Source organism: Chenopodium album, chromosome 25 (assembly GCF_948465745.1).
Source record: "Chenopodium album chromosome 25, dcCheAlbu1.1, whole genome shotgun sequence".
Lineage (NCBI taxonomy): Eukaryota > Viridiplantae > Streptophyta > Magnoliopsida > Caryophyllales > Amaranthaceae > Chenopodium > Chenopodium album.
In genome coordinates, this window is record NC_137858.1 from 2,674,933 (window position 1) to 2,693,988 (window position 19,056).

General features: G+C 35.3%; 3 protein-coding genes across 3 annotated transcripts; 1 reads left to right on the forward strand and 2 right to left on the reverse strand.

Annotated features, from left to right (window-relative positions):
• Positions 1-7,626: 7,626 nt before the first annotated feature.
• On the reverse strand, positions 7,627-11,408 carry LOC145614969 (protein CURVATURE THYLAKOID 1A, chloroplastic-like). The gene is made up of 5 exons (XM_081670050.1): positions 11,069-11,408; positions 9,302-9,396; positions 9,113-9,220; positions 8,470-8,541; positions 7,627-7,883 (listed from the first exon to the last, which is right to left on the reverse strand). The coding sequence occupies exons 1-5, from the start codon at positions 11,232-11,234 to the stop codon at positions 7,818-7,820; spliced, it is 507 nt and encodes a 168-aa protein (XP_081526176.1). The 5' UTR covers positions 11,235-11,408; the 3' UTR covers positions 7,627-7,817.
• Positions 11,409-13,201: 1,793 nt separating this feature from the next.
• LOC145613007 (uncharacterized) lies at positions 13,202-14,550 on the forward strand. The gene has a single exon (XM_081668086.1). The coding sequence runs from the start codon at positions 13,202-13,204 to the stop codon at positions 14,240-14,242; it is 1,041 nt and encodes a 346-aa protein (XP_081524212.1). The 3' UTR covers positions 14,243-14,550.
• Positions 14,551-14,660: 110 nt separating this feature from the next.
• Positions 14,661-17,413, reverse strand: LOC145614968 (GDSL esterase/lipase At4g01130-like). Its single transcript, XM_081670048.1, has 5 exons — positions 17,161-17,413; positions 16,767-16,988; positions 16,338-16,495; positions 15,907-16,177; positions 14,661-15,188 (listed from the first exon to the last, which is right to left on the reverse strand). Exons 1-5 carry the CDS (start codon positions 17,387-17,389, stop codon positions 14,920-14,922), a joined length of 1,149 nt encoding a protein of 382 aa, XP_081526174.1. The 5' UTR covers positions 17,390-17,413; the 3' UTR covers positions 14,661-14,919.
• Between the last annotated feature and the right edge of the window lie 1,643 nt (positions 17,414-19,056).

Sequence of the window (19,056 nt, forward strand, 5' to 3'; positions counted from 1 at the left end):
TTTTCGGGTAGGAATTGCCCGAATTTGGTTCCGGGGCAAACGAAGTGTCTGGCTTCTTAAAGAACCACAAGGTCAAGTGATGAGAATCGATTTCGGATCACCGAGCACCGAAAGGAGAGCTCTGACGACTTGAGCTATCACTCACTCTCAGTAATTTAGAAAGTATTACACACGCATTGTATTAAAGATGTTAATAACATTATATAACTCACAAGCTAAATAAATTACAAGTATAACATATGAGATGATGTACGCCTAAATCTAAGTCTTTACACAATGATTGTGACACTAAACCATAGATGATATTTATATTTAACACAGGGTGCACTTTTAGTAAATTAGCAACGTTAAAGACTCTAATGTTATTTTATAAACTAAATTAAACGAGCATTCTCAATTCACTATTGTCTTTTGATAATTTAAGTTCATTTCCAATTAAACATTAGTTATTGCCTCATCAAGAGTATAATACACGAAATCGGAGCGATTTAGGTGGTGTCGGGAGCTGGTGATGGAATTTCACAGAACACTACAGGTTGAATTTCGGAATCATATAATATTGTGTGGACCCATATATGACCATTATCCGGCAACGTAAAGGCCCCGTGAGAGCTCGTAGCCAAGACCATAGCCATGTACGAAAACGAGTAAAATGACCATTTAAAGGCAAATTGGATGGTTCCACCCACCCAATTAAACTCTCAGAGGGTATAAGGGACCATGGTAAACATCTCGGCAATTTTTATTTCCGCGCGAAAAAAGGTCAAAAAATTACAAAATTGAAGGCTATATAATCCACATACAGTTCTAGAGGAATTTTTGAGGTTTCGGGGCCCGGTGGCAAAAAGTATTAAGACCCTAAAGCTGTCAAAAACTGTCCCGACCCAAGGGCCCGACCTTAACCGACAATGATCTGAACCCAGCCTGTACTCGAACAATGGGGTGGATTATAGCCTTCAATTTTGCCACTAATCGTCTGGCCCCAAAACCTCAAAATCCTTAAAAAGCGTGGATTATAATCATCAATTTCGTAATTTTATGACCTTTTTTCGCCCGAAAATAAAAATTGCCGAGATGTTTACCATGGTCCCTAATATCCTCCCGGAGTTGAATTGGGTCGGTGGAACCATCCAGTATGCCCTTAAACGGCCATTTTACCCGTTCACAACTTGTAGTGATTTCGTAAAATCAAGCCTACCACGGACGTTTATGACAACATATAATGATCATATATGGTTTCAAACAGCATTATATGACCCCAAGATGTATCCTTTGGGTCTCAAAGCTTTTCGCCACCAGGCCCCCAAGACCTCAAAATTTCTTCAAAAAGCGTGGACTATAGCCTTCAATTTTGTAATTTTTAGACCTTCTTTCGCCCAGAACTAAAAATTGCCAAGATGTTTACCATGGTCCCTAATACCTTCCGGAAATACAATTGGGTCGGTGGAACCATCCAATATGCCCTTAAACAGTCATTTTACCCGTTCACAACGTGTAATGATTTCGTAAAGTCTAGCCTACCACGGACGTTTATGACAACATATAATGATCATATATGGTTTCAATTAGCATTATATGACCCCGAGATGTATCCCTTAGGGTTTCAAGGCTTTTCGCCACCTGCCCCCGAAACCTCAAAATTCCTCAAAAAGCGTGAATTATAGCCTTTAATTTTATATTTTTTGACCTTTTTCGCACGGAAATAAAAATTGCCGAAATGTTTACCATGGAACCTAATATCCTTCGAAATTCAAATTGGGTCGGTGGAACCGTCCAATATGCCCTTAAACGGTTATTTTACCCGTTCACAACTTGTAGTGATCGATACCGTAAACTCAAGCCTACCACGGACGTTTATGACAACATATAATGATCATATATGGTTTCAAACGGCATTATATGACCCCAAGATATATCCCTTAGCGTTTCAAGGCTTTTCGCCACCGTGCCCCGAAACCTCAAATTTTCCTCAAAAAGCGTGGATTATAGCCTTCAAGTTTGTAATTTTTTGACCTTTTTTTTTACCGTAAAAAAACATTGCCGAGGTATTTATAATGGTCCCTAATATCCTCTGGGAGTCAAATTGGGTCGGTGGAACTGTCCAATATGCCTTTAAACAGTCATTTTACTCGTTCACAACTTGTAGTGATTTCGTAAACTCAAGCCAATCACGGACGTTTATGACAGCATATAATGATTACATATGGTTTCAAACGGCATTATATTATATGACCCCGAGATTTATCACTTAGGGTTTCAAGGCTTTTCGCCACCGTGCCCCGAAACCTCAAAATTTTCTTAAAAAGCGTGGATTATAACCTTAAATTTTGTAATTTTTTTTACCATTTTTCGCCCGTAAACAAAAATTGTCGAGATGTTAACCATGGTCCCTAATACCCTCCAAGAGTCCTATTGGGTCGGTGGAACCATCCAATATGCCCTTAAACGGTCATTTTACCCAATCACAACTTGAAGTGATTTCGTAAACTCAAGTCTACCACGGACGTTTATGACAACATATAATGACCATATATGGTTTCAGACGAAATTATATTAGCCCGAGATGTATCCCTTAGGGTCACAAGGCTTTTCGCCACCGAGCCCCAAAACCTCAAAATTCCTCAAAAAGCGTGGATTATAGACTTCAATTTTGTATTTTTTTGGCTTTTTTTTTCGAACAGAATTAAAAATTTCCGAGATGTTTACCACGGTCCCTAATATCTTCCGGGAGTCGAATTGGGTCGGTGGAACCATCCAATATGCCCTATAACGGTCATTTAACCTGTTTGCAACTTGCATTGATTTTGTAAACTCAAGCCTACCACGGAGGTTTATCACAACATATAATGATCATATAAGGTTTCAAACGACATTATATAACCCCGAGATGTATCCCTTAAGGGTTCAAGGCTTTTCGCCATCAGCCACGAAAACTCAAAATTTCCAAAAAAATAACGTGGATTATAGGCTTCAATTTTGTAATTTATGACCTTTTTTCGCCCGGAAATAAAAATTGTCGAGATGTTTACCATAGTCTCTAATATCCTCCGGAAGTCAAATTGGGTCGGTGGAACCATCCAAAATGCATGCCCTTAAACGGTCATTTTACCCGTTCACAACTAGTAGTGATTCCATAAACTCAAGCCTACCACAGACTTTTATGACAACATATAATGCTCATATATGCTTTCAAACGGCATTATATAACCCCGAGATGTATCCTTTAGGGTTTCAAGGCTTTTCGCCACCGGGCGCCGAAACCTCAAAATTCCTCAAAAAGTGTGGATTATAGCCTTTAACTTTGTATTCCTTGACCTTTTTTTCGCCCGGAAATAAAAATTGTCGAGATGTTTATAATGGTCCCTAATATCCTCCGGGAGTCAAATTGGGTCGGTGGAATCATCCAATATGCCTTTAAATAGTCATTTTACCCGTTCACAACTTGAAGTGATTTCGTAAACTCAAGTTTAATTTACCATGGACGTTTATGACAACATATAGTGATCATATATGGTTTCAAGCGGCATTATATAACTTCGAGATGTATCCCTTAGTGTTTCAAGGCTTTTCGCCACCGGCTATGAAACCTCTAAATTTCCAAAAATAGCGTGGATTATAGGCTTTAATTTGTAATTTTGACCTTTTTCGCCACCGGCTATGAAACCTCAAAATTTCCAAAAATAGCGTGGATTATAGGCTTTAATTTGTAATTTTGACCTTTTTCGCCCAGAAATAAAAATTACTGAGATGCTTACCATGGTCCCTGATATCCCCCGTGAGTCAAATTGGGTCAATGGAACCGTCTAATATGCCCTTAAACGGTCATTTTACCCGTTCACAACTTAAAGTGATTTTCTAAATTCAAGTGTATCACGTACGTTTATGACAACATAAAATGATGATCATATATGGTTTCAAACGGCATTATAAGACACCGAGATATATTTCCTAGGGTCTCAACACTTTTCCCCACCGGACCCCAAAACCTCAAACTTTCCTAAAAAGGCGTGGATTATAGCCTTCAACATTGTAATTTATTGACCTTTTTTTTGCCCGGAAATAAAAATTGCTTAATATGTTTACCATGGTCCCTAATACCCTCAAAGAGTCCAATTGGGTCGATGGAACCATCCAATATGCGCTTAACGGTCATTTTACACGTTCGCAACTTGCACTGATTTTGTAAACTCAAGCCTACCATGGACATTTATGACAACATACAATGATCATATATGGTTTTAAACGGCATTATATGACCGCGAGATGTATCCCTTTAGGTCTCAAGGCTTTTCGCCACAGGCCCTTAAACTTCAAAATTTGCTAAAAAAGCGTGGATTATAGCCTTCGATTTTGTAATTTTTTGACCATTTATCGTTCGGAAATAAAAATTACCAAGATGTTTATCCTCCGGGATTCAAATTGGGTCGGTGGAACCGTCCAATATGCCCTTAAACGGTCATTTTACCCGTTCACAACTTGTAATGATACCGTAAACTCAAGCCTACCACGGACGTTTATGACAACATATAATGATCATATATGGTTTCAAACGGCATTATATGACTCCGAGATTTATCCCTTAGAGTTTTAAGGCTTTTCGCCATCGGGCCCGAAACCTCAAAATTCCTCAAAAAGCATGGATTATTGCCTTCAATTTTGTATTTTTTTTTACCTTTTTTCGCCCAGAAATAAAAATTGCTGAGATGTTTACCATGGTCCCTAATACCCTCTAGGAGTCCAATTGGATCGGTGGAACCATCCAATATGCCCTTAAACGGTTTATCTTACCCGTTCACAACTTGTAGTGATTTCGTAAACTCAAGCCTACCACGGACGTTTATGACAACATATGATGATCATATATGGTTTCAAACGACATTATATGACCCCGAGATGTACCCTTAGGGTCTCAAGCCTTTTTGCCACCTGGCCCCGAAACCTTAAAATTTCATCAAAAAGCGTGGATTAGCCTTCGCTTTTGTTATTTTTTGCTCTTTTATCGCCCGGAAATAAAAATTGCCGAGATGTTTACTGTAGGGAATATTTCAAGCATTACGATAACCCCAAACTTGAACCCCACTGTGATCATACACTAAAGTACAGTGGCGTTCCAAAGGGAAAGACAAAGAGCAAAAAGAGTCGCCAACAAGTTTTAGGAACTTGTAAACCCAAAAGACAATCCAAAAGGACCATCAACTACTCCATAAGGTCTTGAACCAAACAGGGTCCGGGGATGAGGGTACGAATCCAATCTACAAAAGAAAGGACCCGCCCTATAAAATAGGCCTCTACTTTGTCCTGCTCGTATTCATGTGCGCTTTTCGAATAACATACAAACATTATATTAATCCTAACCTGTTTATCTATGTTGGTTGAAATTAATGCACAAACAAATCTATTATTGGCGATCACTTGAATTAAAATCACATTAGCCTAAACCAAATTATTAATTATCTTATTAAGCGTGATTTCAAGTACAAATTCCCTTTAACCTGCATAAAAGGCGTGATCAAGCAATAACAATAAAATAAATCATGCAACATAATAAATAATAAATCAATAACAATAATGATAATAGCATGATAAGGCATAATAAAGCTCAATAATAATAGCAAGATCCTAGGCATGATACTAACAAGATTAATAACAAATCCCTAGCATGTCGCTAAGCAATAAAGATCAAAGCTTTAAACCTAACATGGTACTAACATGCTAACATGATATTAGAAATAATAAAGGCACTCTAAACATGATACTAGAAAGCATAAAAAGCATCCTAACATGATACTAGAAAGCATTAAAAGCATCCTAACATGATACTAGGAATTATAAACAATAATAAGCATGCTTTCTACATTGAAAGAGAGTAATAAGATTACATACTTTGAAGCCTCGTACCTCTTTCTAATAACAAAATACACAAGTTAGTAACTTCAATGAAAATCAATAAAGAACAATTAAAGAATTAAATTGAAATCAAATTAAATAAAGTTTAGACTAGTTTTGGACCAAACCCTCAGAAATTATCAAACCTTGCACGTCTAGGGCGAAGGCAACTTCGAACTTGGCTAAGAGACTCTAAGTCTTGTGAATGCGGAATATTGTATGTAAAAATCTAGTTTAGAAAAAGAGAGAGAAAGAATTAAGAATTAAGAATTAAGAATTAAGTAATTCTTGATGAGAGTTGATGAAAGTTGATGAGAATTGATGATTAAAAACAGAGGTTCGGACCCTATTTATAAGGAAAAAGTCCGGAAAATCATAGAATTTGATAAGGAATAAAACTCCACACTGTCGCCAGGAATCAACTCTGTCGCGACGCGACAATGTCTGGCGCGAGGCGACAGGGTCTGGCGCGAGGCGACAGGGTCTGTCGCGCGGCGACAGGGTCTGTCGCGCGGCGACAGACTTGTCGTTTGGCGACAGCCTGTATTAGCGCGTTTTTCTTCACGCGGAATCCGATCTTTAATCAACTTGATCTACGGAATCCGTACAGAAGATAAAATATATATTTTTAAGATAACAAAACAATATTTTATTCCAAATAAAAATCCTTTAAAGATAATTAATTATTAAATCTAACAATATTAGAATTAAAAGGAACTTTCTAGAAACTTCTAGAAAACTACAATTAATCCTAATAATTTTAGGAATAATAATTAATATTGGGCCCTCCTCTAGATCATTGGGCCGTATTAAAATAAATAACCGGGTCCAGTTTAGTATTTTGGCCATAACTTCCTCAATATTCATCGGAATTGGGCTTATAATATATCGTTGGAAAGGTCTTTTCAAGCCCCATCCATCTACACCATTATTGGACCATTATCATGGACCAAAATAAACTGAATTGGACGTTTTCAAATAAATAAAGTCATTTTCAAAAACAGAGAGAAAAGAATTTAATTAAAACTAAACCGCAACACCTGACTTTCAAATCACTTTCACCTACTTCGATAATAACACAACGTGCAAGACATTCATCACTGGGTTTGGTTTTGGGGAGACACAAATGGGTGTCTACATTTACCATGGTCCCTAATACCCTTCGGGTGTTCAATTGGGTTGGTGGAACCATCCAATATGCCCTTAAACGGTCATTTTACCCGTTCACAACTTGCATTGAGTTCGTAAACTCAAGCCTACCACGTACATTTATGACAACATATAATGATTATATATGGTTTCAAACGGCATTGTATGACCCTGAGATATCTCCCCTAGGGTCTCAACACTTTTTGCCACCGGTCCCCAAAATCTCAAATTTTCCTCAAAAAGTGTGGATTATAGACATCAAGTCGTCAAGACTCAAGAGTTGCGAATGTGCACAGAAGATATACCTCAATGTATTTGAAACGGGCCTATTAGCTAATCAAGTAATACTACGTATTAGATTAGTTAGCTCAGTCAGCGATACAACCATTTCTTGTTCAGTGTCCCTCTCCTCTCTACCAAATCTACCAGTAAACTAGGAAAGCGCTATGAATCCAGCAGGTTGAAAGAGATCAAGATAAATGAGCTTAATCTTGCTGGCATAACCCATCGTCAAGAATGATTGTCCTCAATTGATCCAACTAATGTTCAAATATAAGTATATAACATCGCAGATTCACAATGTAGAAGCCCTTGGCAACAAAAAGACACTTGAATTATGTAAATAGCATGTATATTTTTCCATATCAACAACATTCCAATACTAAAACTGGAGACAGAAGCAATTGGAATACATAGTAGCTCTATGGCCTATAATACAACATGGATAGGAACCAAATCCTCTCATTTGCAATATTGCTAGTCAGATGTAGCTACGTGTAATTCTACTCCGTTCCAGCAATTTTCTTCTTCAATGATTCGATGTCTTCTGCTAGTTCCTTTCTACTAGACTGAACAAGACAAAAGACAGGTCAGTGTCATCTAGCTTTTAGCATAATAATCAAGCGATGAGTAACATCATCAAACGACTTTTGACGGAGATGAACACTGAATAGCAGCTTTTATCATCCTAAAGACCTCCTAAGCTCCTCTATTTCTTATACTCCCTCCGTTGCATATTACTCGCAACAAATGAATATTTTATGTCTCACAAATAATACCCCTTTGTTGCGAGTAATTCGTAACGGAGGAAGTATACTGAGTAGAAAAAAATCAGAAGAAAAATATGCAGCTAATTTGGATAGGATAAAAACTGAATATACAACCAACAGGGTTAGTAGCACAAGGGATCAAATATCAGTAGAGCACAAGTTTTTTGCATTAACTAGTTAGTGCAAGAGGAGCAGGAGCGATAAGATGATTTTAACTAAAGATATTAGGCTTTTCTTTATTTATCTTTAGCTGAACAGGGAAAAAGAAGGGTACCGAGGTTGTAGCCGAGCATTGACATACAAATATAGCTTTAATCAGTTTAGAAAGATAACAAAACTAAGCAGCTCAAATTCATTGCACAGAAAGAACAAGCAGGAACTTTACCTTGAAAAGAAGGTATCGGTAAACAAACCATCCAGTGTATCCAAGCCCAACCAACTCCATGATCTTAGGAAGCTGACGATATCAAACACATAAATTATGGATCAAACATAGTTTCAAATATGCTAATCAACAGAAAATATCTGTCAAATATGTTCTTCAAATGAACCTTATGATTCAATTCATCTTAATAAACCCCCACAAAAAACTTAACTGTCTATTCACAGAGCACCTCATTTTGGCACCCAAAAAGAAAGAGGGGGGTGGGGGGGGGGGGGGGGGGGGGTGGGTGGGTGTGTTTCTTTGGTAATAATCAGCTGAATCACTAACTAGGTAAATACATTGCAGAGTTCAGCCAGCTCAAGAGAAAGCACCAGAAAAGAAACATAACAAGAAATTTGAGGCACACTATTTCTCAAATCAATCACTTCAAACTTACTAAAAAGGGGATTTTTCTTTTGGGTTCGTCAAATAGGAAGGGTGCAATATAATTCAGATACTAGAGAGGGAGAATATCGTTCGAGATATATATTCGGAAAGGAGATATACTTTGATGTTTGACACAATCCAAATACTGCAAAACATAATTAGGTATCAAGAAGACAGATCCAAGAAGGGGTGTAGAAGAACAGAAAAGATCACGTACCAGAGGGACTGAGTTGATAGCACCAACAAGAATGGAAGATATCCAAACTGCAACTAATGCCCCACCACCATAAATAATTACTGTGGACTTATTCTCAAGTTTATCCCACTGCAAAAGTTAAATGAGAAATTAGACCATGCCAAAACAAATGCAGTGAGCATTTCATTTGAGGTCATTTGTCACACTTACCTTCTCTTTCAGGTCACTAATTAGTTCAGAGCTATCGACTGAAGTATCTTCTGTTGAGGAAGCCTTGACCTGAAGGGAAGAAAACCTCCTTGACTCTGCAGAAATAAAGTAAAATAAATAAATAAAAACTGGCTCAGCACCAGCTATGCAAGGAAGCAGCAAAAAAAAGCCAGACTGCCAGAGTTTAAACATTTTACAACCACAACCAAAGAAAGTAGAAACACGTCTAACAAAAAGATTCAAATCTTTAGAAATCTGTCCAATATAGATATCACTAGTTCTATTTGACCTTAGAGTCCTCATTCAGTCCCCAAGACAATGTCCAAGGGAACTCTACAGATATATTAAGCTTAAAAGTGAACTTAACCAACATTGCATTAGAATTACAGGAATAAGGAAAGCTGATAGGTAGGGTATGCAATAGTTCTATAGATCTATTACAGTATTTATAGAAAAGCAAGCAAAGGAGATTTCTCAGACACAAAAAAAAAGGTCATGTAAGTATAAACATTCCCGACACAAAATCAATTGCTAGACATTCCGATTCAGGAAATACACAGTGCACAACTACAAGAACCAAGGAACTCGGACACTAAATAAGTAGACAGTGGAAAGACAATAACAAGCAAAATCATCCAGATAAAGCTCACATTGGAGGCATAAAACACATGCACCAGAATGCGTGAATATTTACCATTCCCTGATTCTTAGCCACATATTAATACATATTTTCATATATCCTCACCCATCACATTAAGTATTGGTTGATAAATGTTAATTCATAGAGAGTATGTTTTTAGGTCCTCACCTTGAGTTCATCACTATAATTTACAATTTGATGTCACAAAAAATTCATGGCATCGTGCAGACTAGAGGTAAACCACATATGATTGAACACCTACAACTTGCAAATGGTAATGGACTAATAGCAGCATAACCACTAAGACATTCTATAATTGTTCGTAAAAATTGCATTCACCACCATTTTCAACAAATTAGGCTTGGCTAAGAGGCTAATTTTAGAACTTCTCAGCAATGGACAATTAGTATCTCAACTACAATTCCTTATTTGAACTAGTCTTTCCTTTACGCTTCATGCACCATCGCATAAGGATGCAAGGACCCAACCCTTCCATTGATGAAGATAACCCTATGGGCACACCCTTTGACCAGAATTGAGACCCCCATTAAAATCCCAACAAAGCTAACATGAAGTTCTTATATAGCATTTAATCTCTCTACTCATGGGGATAAGGTTACAACTCAATTTGTGGTCCTGTACCAATTTCCACAAATAACAATATGATAAGTTCCTTCTACCTTTAACTGATTAAGAACACTTCAATAGTTCAATAATATGGGATTTTTCAAGTCCTCAGAACTAAGGCAAGTCTAAGAAATCATTACAAATTGCCAAGCTTTCCTTATCACTTAATCCCCACAAATAATTCTGCGATTAATTCTGGAAAAATATAGTTAATTCAAAGGAATATAAGAAGAAACACGACAAAACCGCCCAATTCTTATCCTTTCAGGATTGCAAAATGCAAATTACATTGTACTACTATTAGTAACTATCTTAACAGTCAACATTTGTAGTTCAAAGACAATGACTTTGAAATTTAAATCATTCAATCAGAATACCCTTATAATTAAACACTAATAATCAAACCCAAATAAACCAATACAGCAACAACCATGAGTTAATAACTCAAAATTTGTACAAGACAGACCAGGTGTTCGACGAAATGCCGCAAAGAAACATACCAGACAAATTGTTGGAGAAGATCCTCAAAGATGAAGTAGAGGTACGAGGAGGAAGATAAGGCAACGCTAAAAAGCGGGAAGAGTGGTTAGCGTGGACACGTGGAAGCAACCCAGTAGTTGCAGCCGCCATTGAAGATGAAGTTCCTGCATAAGCTGCTGCTGCCATTGTTTAACCTCCTTCACCCAAAAAAAAGGCCTTTTTCAGGCTAATTTTCTCTCTCCAGAAAAATGAAAGGTGGGTGCTTGAAAATGGGAGAGAAAATTGTTGAATTTTGCTGAAATTTGGTTATTTGAAATTGGGGTTTTGTTCAGTTTGGTTTTCCACCATTCGTAGCATATCCATGAGATTTTTATTTATTTTTTCTTTTATTGAATAAAGTGATTTTGTTGAGTGACACGTGGAGTGATGAGGACTCCTGATTGGGTGACTCCCTATCTCAAAATCCACGTTTGACTTCTCCTTCACTTAATTAATTTACTTTCTTAAAAGTTTTTAAACAACATTCCAAAACATAAATTTTTAGCTCGATTTTGTGGGTTTGTACTCCGTATTTTATTAATTTTTTTTTTCGAATGGGCTCAAATGTAATACGTAGTATTTAGATTAAGTTGATAATTTTTGACACAAAAATAATGATATAGACGATATTTGATTTCAATACACATTGAAAGATTTTAACCAACTAAATTAGCTAGTACTTTTAACACATTATATTGCAGCCATGAATTAAAATTATTGCTATACTTGTTAAGTGTTGTTTGTATTAGTTGGTACCATTATTTGATTTGGCTATCTAATTGACTAATTGTACTAGTTGTTTGTGTAAAATACCTAATAATTAAGAACATTAGAAATCTACTACAAAAATTGTTAAGAATCCTTGAAAATAAAGCTAGTAAATTGACCACATAGAATAATACACTAGCTTACAACATCATTTACAAAATTCTTTTCTAATTAAAAAGCTTTTATAATTAATTCTTTAGCTCAAAATAATATGGATGATACTAAAGATCACAAGTTGCGACAAAATAAAATTGTCACAATCTTACGTGGCACTAATAGTTTTTAAAATAGAATTTTCTTTACTATGATTTTAAAAAAATTACGAGTTTACAACAATGACTTATAGGAATGTGTCATTAGAACTACAAGAAGAAGAGCTTGGATTAAGAACTAGGGTTCCAAGGTTGAAATCCATCAACTACAAAGAGGCTAAGCGTAAAAAATGGTCATGGATATCTAAACAACAAACTACATATTTCGCATAAAACATCCTTTATACTACTTATTACTTGATTAAATAGCGACAACAGTACAAATACTGGAATCATACTCAAACATTATTTGCTCCATAGTAATCGTGTCATCATACCTCATTAAGTCATTAGAATGTTATGTGGAGATGTGCACTCAAACGTGCATACGTAGTTTGTAGACCCAATGTATAGCACTAAGCACTAATAATAAACTATCTGTCCAAAACGCTAACACATCCACCAATGATTAAAGCTACAATTAGTACATCATCAATATTCTCTTATTCCTCATCAATCCACCAAACAAACTTATAAAATGTACCAACCTACTTATACAAATCCATATACGTAAACTATATTCTCCTAAAACCAAACCATTACCATATTTTTATTGAAAAAAAATGTTATTTAGTTGGTAAATTACGTCCGTATTCTTCGCTGACTAAGTGTCAAGAAATAAAAACCAAAACCTTTATTTTGAACAACTCAAAAAGCACCCTTTTTCTTCTCTGTTGCTGACAGTCTAGCATGGCCCTTCTTTTACGTAATTATACTTATTAGTATCATTTTACTTCCATTTTTATTTCCTTAATTATCACATTTTTCATCAACCATTCCCTTTTTCCTTTTTTCTAGCATATAAATCTCCATTTTCATCTTATTTTCACTAATAAAAAGTCTTCATGCTTGTATCATTATAAATCTTACTTCTAAGTTCTCATCTTTTTTCTGATTTAGATCATAAACCATCAAAAATCCAATCTTTTTCATCTTTATTCACAGAAATCAGAGGATTTTCTGAAAAAGATTGAAACTTTATGATCTTTTTAGATTAATTATGGAGTAATTGATCATAATGTAAGATCAGAAGCAATGTGGGCTAATTTCAACATTAACTGGTATGCAATCTCAACTATATGGGTGATCATGATTTTAAATTTATCATTTTCATTTTCCTTAGCCATAAACAATATTACACACATTATCAGTAATAATCCTACTTATTTAGATGATTATCTTTATAATTACTCCACAAAATCATTACCCAAAAAGCCTCACACAGGTGTTCTGTACAACATTTCTCTTCCCTCTAATTTTTCTGATATGAAAGTATCAGTTTTAAGGTTAAGGAGAAGTGCTTTTTGGGGTAAAGGTGTAAATTCAAGTAATTTTGATATACCTCCAAAAATAACCACTATACTTTATGTGAAAAGATTGGAAATCATGTATGAAAACTTGGGGAATTTATCATCTCAATACTATGAATTACCTGGTTATACATTTCTTACAAAAGTTATTGGATTCGCGGTGTATAATGCATCGGATTCTAGTGGAGGAACGAGCTCAAAAAGGCTTAATATCACTTTACTAGTAGGGGAGTCAATTAAGGTGAAGTTTTCTCAAGGAGAAGTTTTATTACAAGGGAGAAATAATAGTGATGATGTAAAAAATAAGCTTAAAAAGTGTGTTAGATTTGATCCATTGAGTGGTTTAGTTGAGTTGGGAGATATGTTAAGGCCTAATGTTTGTTTGTCACAAGGTGTAGGGCATTTTGCTATAGCAATGCCTAAACTTAATGACTCGATATCACCTTCACCTTCATCTCCACCTTTACCTAGACTTTCGCCATTGTTCCCATCCTCTCTAGGCCACAAAAGAAGAGAAAGGAAGAAAATCATCGCGTTGTGGGTGTGGTGGGTGGTTGGATTTGTGGGTGGACTAGTTGGTTTGATGTTGTTAGCTTCGTGTTTAGTACTTGGTTACAAAACATATAATTCGCGAAAGATTCAAAGTATGGAAAGAACATCGGAGAAGAGTGAATCTCTTAATACAAAATGGATTGGCAATAGTAAGTTTCCTTTGGCCCCTGTGTCTAGAACTCAAGCAGTCCTTGAAAATGACTTTGCTCCTTGAAAATGATAATAGTAAGTTTGATATTTCCATTCTTTTTTTTTTTTTTTTTTTTTATTGTTGTTTCTTCTATATGTTAGTCTAGTTTTAATACATGTACAATTTTTTTAGCATTGGAAACTGTAAATTATTCATACTACTGTATATATTAAAGCAGGGTTAATTTTGCTTATTTTTGCTTACTCTCATACTTGGCTAGTGAAATTCTATTGATATGATCTTCTTGCATTATTAAAAGATGGAGATTAGATTCTTTAACAATCTATCATTCATTATGTTCATGATAAGTATATTAATCGAAACCGGCAGCTTAGCAAAAACAATTCAATCGCGGCTAGTTTGGTGGAATACACCCATCATTTACAGTATATGCACCAAAGAAATTATCTGGAAATTTCAAAAGGAGACAAGCATATTATTGTCCACTTAGTCTATGATGACTTTGAATGATTATGGTGAAAAAAACTAGTCATGTTGACAAAAAAATATTTAAATCCATCAACAACTTCCAAGGACAAATCTTGAAAAGATTATTTGTACTACCCAAATTCATCATTGCTAATTCAATTTGATGCTAATCTATAATAATGCACCAATTTATCTGGCCAAACATAGCTAGTAGTCTAGTACTACTACTTATACTAATCTAAGAAATGGCCAGTTTAATTAGCTAATGCAACTTATCCGATGGGGTGGAGGTCACAAACGCGATTTAGAGGGAAAGGAGGATCGAATATAGAGCCATTAAGAATAGCTAAGGTGACAATCTTATTCGCGACTTCAGTAGCATGTATGCCATCCCAACTTACATACTTGCTAGGATCTTCACAAGCTGTTGCGGTTAATGTGCTTCCATTAATGGTTTTGGTATTCCCACAAAATACCTGAGGGTTGAAATTGTAAGGTCCACCCCCTTGACCACAACATGCTTTAGTTCCATACTTCAGGCCTATTACACATTACAAATAATGGAAATTATAGTCATAATATTAACCAAAGTTTAAAGTAAAAAAGAAAAAGAAAAGCTCCTTTTTCCTCTCAAGGTAGGGTTATCTACACAGTAGTTTGATTAATAATAGTTGCTAATTAATAATGCGATTATAATGATTAGATATTTACAAGCATTTCTTACAAATTGATAGTAATATACAGAGTATCAGTCAATTTGTAAAGTAGTTACATCAAGGTGAATTTGGTGAAAGTTAGATTTTTAGCTATTTTACTTGATAAAGTCCGTCTCTCAAGCCTTACCTAAGAGATCGAACCTTGTCTATAACATCATATGTCCTAAATGATTGACCAATATTGTTCGATTCTTAAAATAGACAGGTGATAATATATTTGGTAGTTATGAAGTCATGTTCATGATTGAGATCAACCAGATTAATGCCATTTTAGCTGATGCAACCTTACTTTATTCCCACGAACTTATCATAGGTTATATACTTATATTACTCAATAATTAGTTATGCACTGATCATTGCTAGCTGCCTTAATCATCATAATTCATAATCTAACTCATTATCTACTTAGCCATCATAATATGACTTGTCATACACCTAATTATAATAAAGAGTAAATCACCCATAATTTAACTAATCATTTAATCCATAATATCACACTAATCCATAAGTCATGATAACTTAAAAAGTATGATTGAGTATTACCATAAGTTGTAGGGTGTTGGAAGAGGTCAAGCAATACAGAATGAGTATCCACATAGATAATGGAAGCATTAGGGAGAATTGCCCTGGTTTGTTGGATTGCATTCTTGAGCATGTCATTGTAATCTTTCACTGCATTGTTGTAGGAGATCATGCAACCGAATTTATCGATATCCGAGCTTTCGTGTGGGAGCTCTACCAAGAATGCTGGGTAACAACCTATTGGTGCTAGATTAAGCACCCAAAATGTTCTTCCTCCTATACCATATAATTCCTGGAATTTCATCTCATAAACTTCAGAATTAAAACTCAAAAATTGATAATTGGGCCTTGTATATGGGCCTAAGTCTTAATTGAGCATGATGTCAAGGCCCAATAACAAATTACAGTTAATGGGCCTCAAAACCTAAAAAGAGATTAGATAATGGGCTGACCTTGATAGTATAAGCAATCTGGGAAATCACTTGAGGTAAAAACTGCTTCACTCCACCAATACCAAGGTTTGCTAAATTTCCAGTGAAGTCATTTTGGCCAATATAGAATGTGTAGACTGCTTTGCTAAATATGCTTTTTGAAGGAAGAGGTGTTGATACTAGCAGAAAATTTTCAATTAGCACTCAGTATAACATAAGGCACGTGAAATTCTACTATACATTAATATCAAATGTTGTTACTCCCTTCGTCCCTTCTAAACGAGCTAGCTTTCTAGTTTAAATTAGCCCGTATCAAAACAATAGACCACTTTAAACTTCTTATATTATACTCCTTAGTATATATTTACGTGTATATATACTGCGATTATTGTTAAAATATATTAGAAATATAATGAGTCATTAGAAAGTGTCAAATAATTATATTCCTACCATTAGTGGAAGAAGAATGGGAAAGTTCAAGCACTCTGGATTGTAACTCCTTCATTTGATTGAGTTGAATAGCCAAAGAGAAAGGGCTGACACCAGTGACAAACAAGGAAGTGTTCGGCAGCCTTACTGTAGATGCCGCTGTTGCAAAGTTTGCTCCATGTCTGTAATCAGCTCCAATTGACTTCAAGTACGGACTTACAAATGGTATCCCAATAGCTTGTGCTAAATACACACAGAAAAACAACATGTCTATTATACACTTGGGTGTACCTAATAATAGTTACAGTCACACATTAAGTTTTAGATTTCTCATGTACCTTTAACAACATGAAGTCGCTAAATTTAAATCCACATTTTAATAATTTGTATCATGAAACAAATCTATTGAACTTACCTAAGAAGTCAACAATGACCCTTCCATCAGAAGCTCTACCAACAGGTTTCTTGAAATAAGTCATCCCAGAAGGCCCTCTTTGAGATGGAAATGCAGCAAAGAAACCTCCAGTATCGGTATTCGAATCCCCAAAGTTGAAAATTCCCTTTATATCACATTTACCTTCACAAAAACCGGCCCTCAACACCGCCACCAATACCACCACCACAACCACCAACACACGACCCATTATCGTGCCTTAAACAGACCAAAGACTAATGTTATGTGACAAAACAACCAACTATTCAACTTATATCTAGCTTTAACAATTTATGTTACCCCTAGCCTTAGGAAAATAATGATGGTAAGGACCATAGAAGCACTTCTAAATATATGCATGCTTTGTGATCAACTAAAATTTTGATACTATTTCGGCTAGCATGCCTGCAATTTCCCCCCCCCCCCCCCCCCCTTTATTATCTTATGAAGCTTTTATTGAGTGGACCACCACAAAAACATACTGGTAGTTTGGTACCATGAATTTTGGTCTCCTGGTGGATGATAATTGATAGGTGAATGGTAATCTTGGACATGTTTTTGAGTTTTCCTCTAGATTTTTTCTCCGAGTTTATGGATCCTAAACTCTTGGATTTTATGCATCATTCAAGTTGCATTGCCAATCATCTCAATTTCAAAAACTTAAATTTCATGAGCTTATATAGTGCTTGTATTCTCTCTTAAGTAAATAATAGCTGATACAATTATAAAATGTTCAAAAACGATTGATACATAAAACAACTCGGATTAGATAAGATTGAGATGATATAAATAACTGAATAAAAATTGGTCTATATGTACATATCGATCTTTGCATAATGTGACAATGTATTGATGTCTATGCAATATTGCAATTCTTAACAATTTGGAGGGGTTTTAAAGAGATTTTAAATAAAAAAAATGTAAAGGTTAAGTGGGAATTAGGAATAGGAACTAAAAAATTACTCTCTCTTTGATTATAACTTTTAGAAGGCCTAACATTGTGTTTAATTACTAATTTTGTAATAGTTGGGCTTGGGCCCAACATTAATTAATATTTCGATGTAGATCTTGTCTATAACTCTATAATATCTAGCCACTTGTGATGGATGACCGATGTCTGTTTACGAGACTACGACAGTGTGTCTTTCTTTTTCACCGCAAATTATTTTAGGAGCTTCATAAAAACACACTAAAGCTATGCTCCCGTAGCTGTGACATCATGCTAACACAAGATATGAAGCTTTAAGCAATACCATCAAAGTTTTGTTTCTATGACCTTTTACCAAGCATAAAGCTAGTTGTACAATATAAAATGTTTGTTACTTGAGCTATTATTGTAGACTTTTCTCAATTGAACAAATTAATTTCTCTGTATCAATATAATTATCGTATTCCTTTTAAGAAAATATCATACAAGTAAAAATTATTCCCTCTATTCTTATTTAAGTGTTTAAACCTGGCTTTTGCATCATTCACAAGTACGAGTAATCATACTACACTTTGACTGATATTTGTGCTTTATATGTAGTACTTCGTAAGTAAATATAGTCACATTGGTACCTAACTACTTGTTAGAAAATTACATTGATTTCTTATTGGTAAGTATATTATGATAAAAAAGACTATATTATCCCTCAAATTTTCCTTTCATGACCCCACTCCCTTCTCTCTCTTGAGTCTCTCCACACATTTGGAAGGGTAGTGTCACGTTTTGAACGTTCTATACTTCTATTTCCTTTCTCTTAAAGAATGTGACTAATGTGTTGGTTACTTAATGATGCAATTACATGCAATCCACTTTCAAAATAAGACATGCTTTCCTCTTGATTGTTTCGGAATAATTAACACACTAATTAGAAGAAATTATCTTTATAAAAA

Excerpts from the sequence above, each read along its gene's own strand:
- LOC145614969 (XM_081670050.1), bottom strand. The coding sequence starts at position 11,234 with ATGGCAGCAGCAGCTTATGCAGGAACTTCATCTTCAATGGCGGCTGCA. Across the intron at positions 9,397-11,068 it reads CTTCTCCAACAATTTGTCTG|AGTCAAGGAGGTTTTCTTCC; the intron begins GTATGTTTCTTT and ends TTATTTCTGCAG. Across the intron at positions 7,884-8,469 it reads ACCGATACCTTCTTTTCAAG|TCTAGTAGAAAGGAACTAGC; the intron begins GTAAAGTTCCTG and ends TGTCTTGTTCAG.
- LOC145614968 (XM_081670048.1), bottom strand. The coding sequence starts at position 17,389 with ATGGGTCGTGTGTTGGTGGTTGTGGTGGTGGTATTGGTGGCGGTGTTG. Across the intron at positions 16,178-16,337 it reads AGATTGCTTATACTATCAAG|GAATTATATGGTATAGGAGG; the intron begins GTCAGCCCATTA and ends ATGAAATTCCAG. Across the intron at positions 15,189-15,906 it reads CCAACACCCTACAACTTATG|GCCTGAAGTATGGAACTAAA; the intron begins GTAATACTCAAT and ends AATGTGTAATAG.
- LOC145613007 (XM_081668086.1), top strand. The coding sequence starts at position 13,202 with ATGTGGGCTAATTTCAACATTAACTGGTATGCAATCTCAACTATATGG.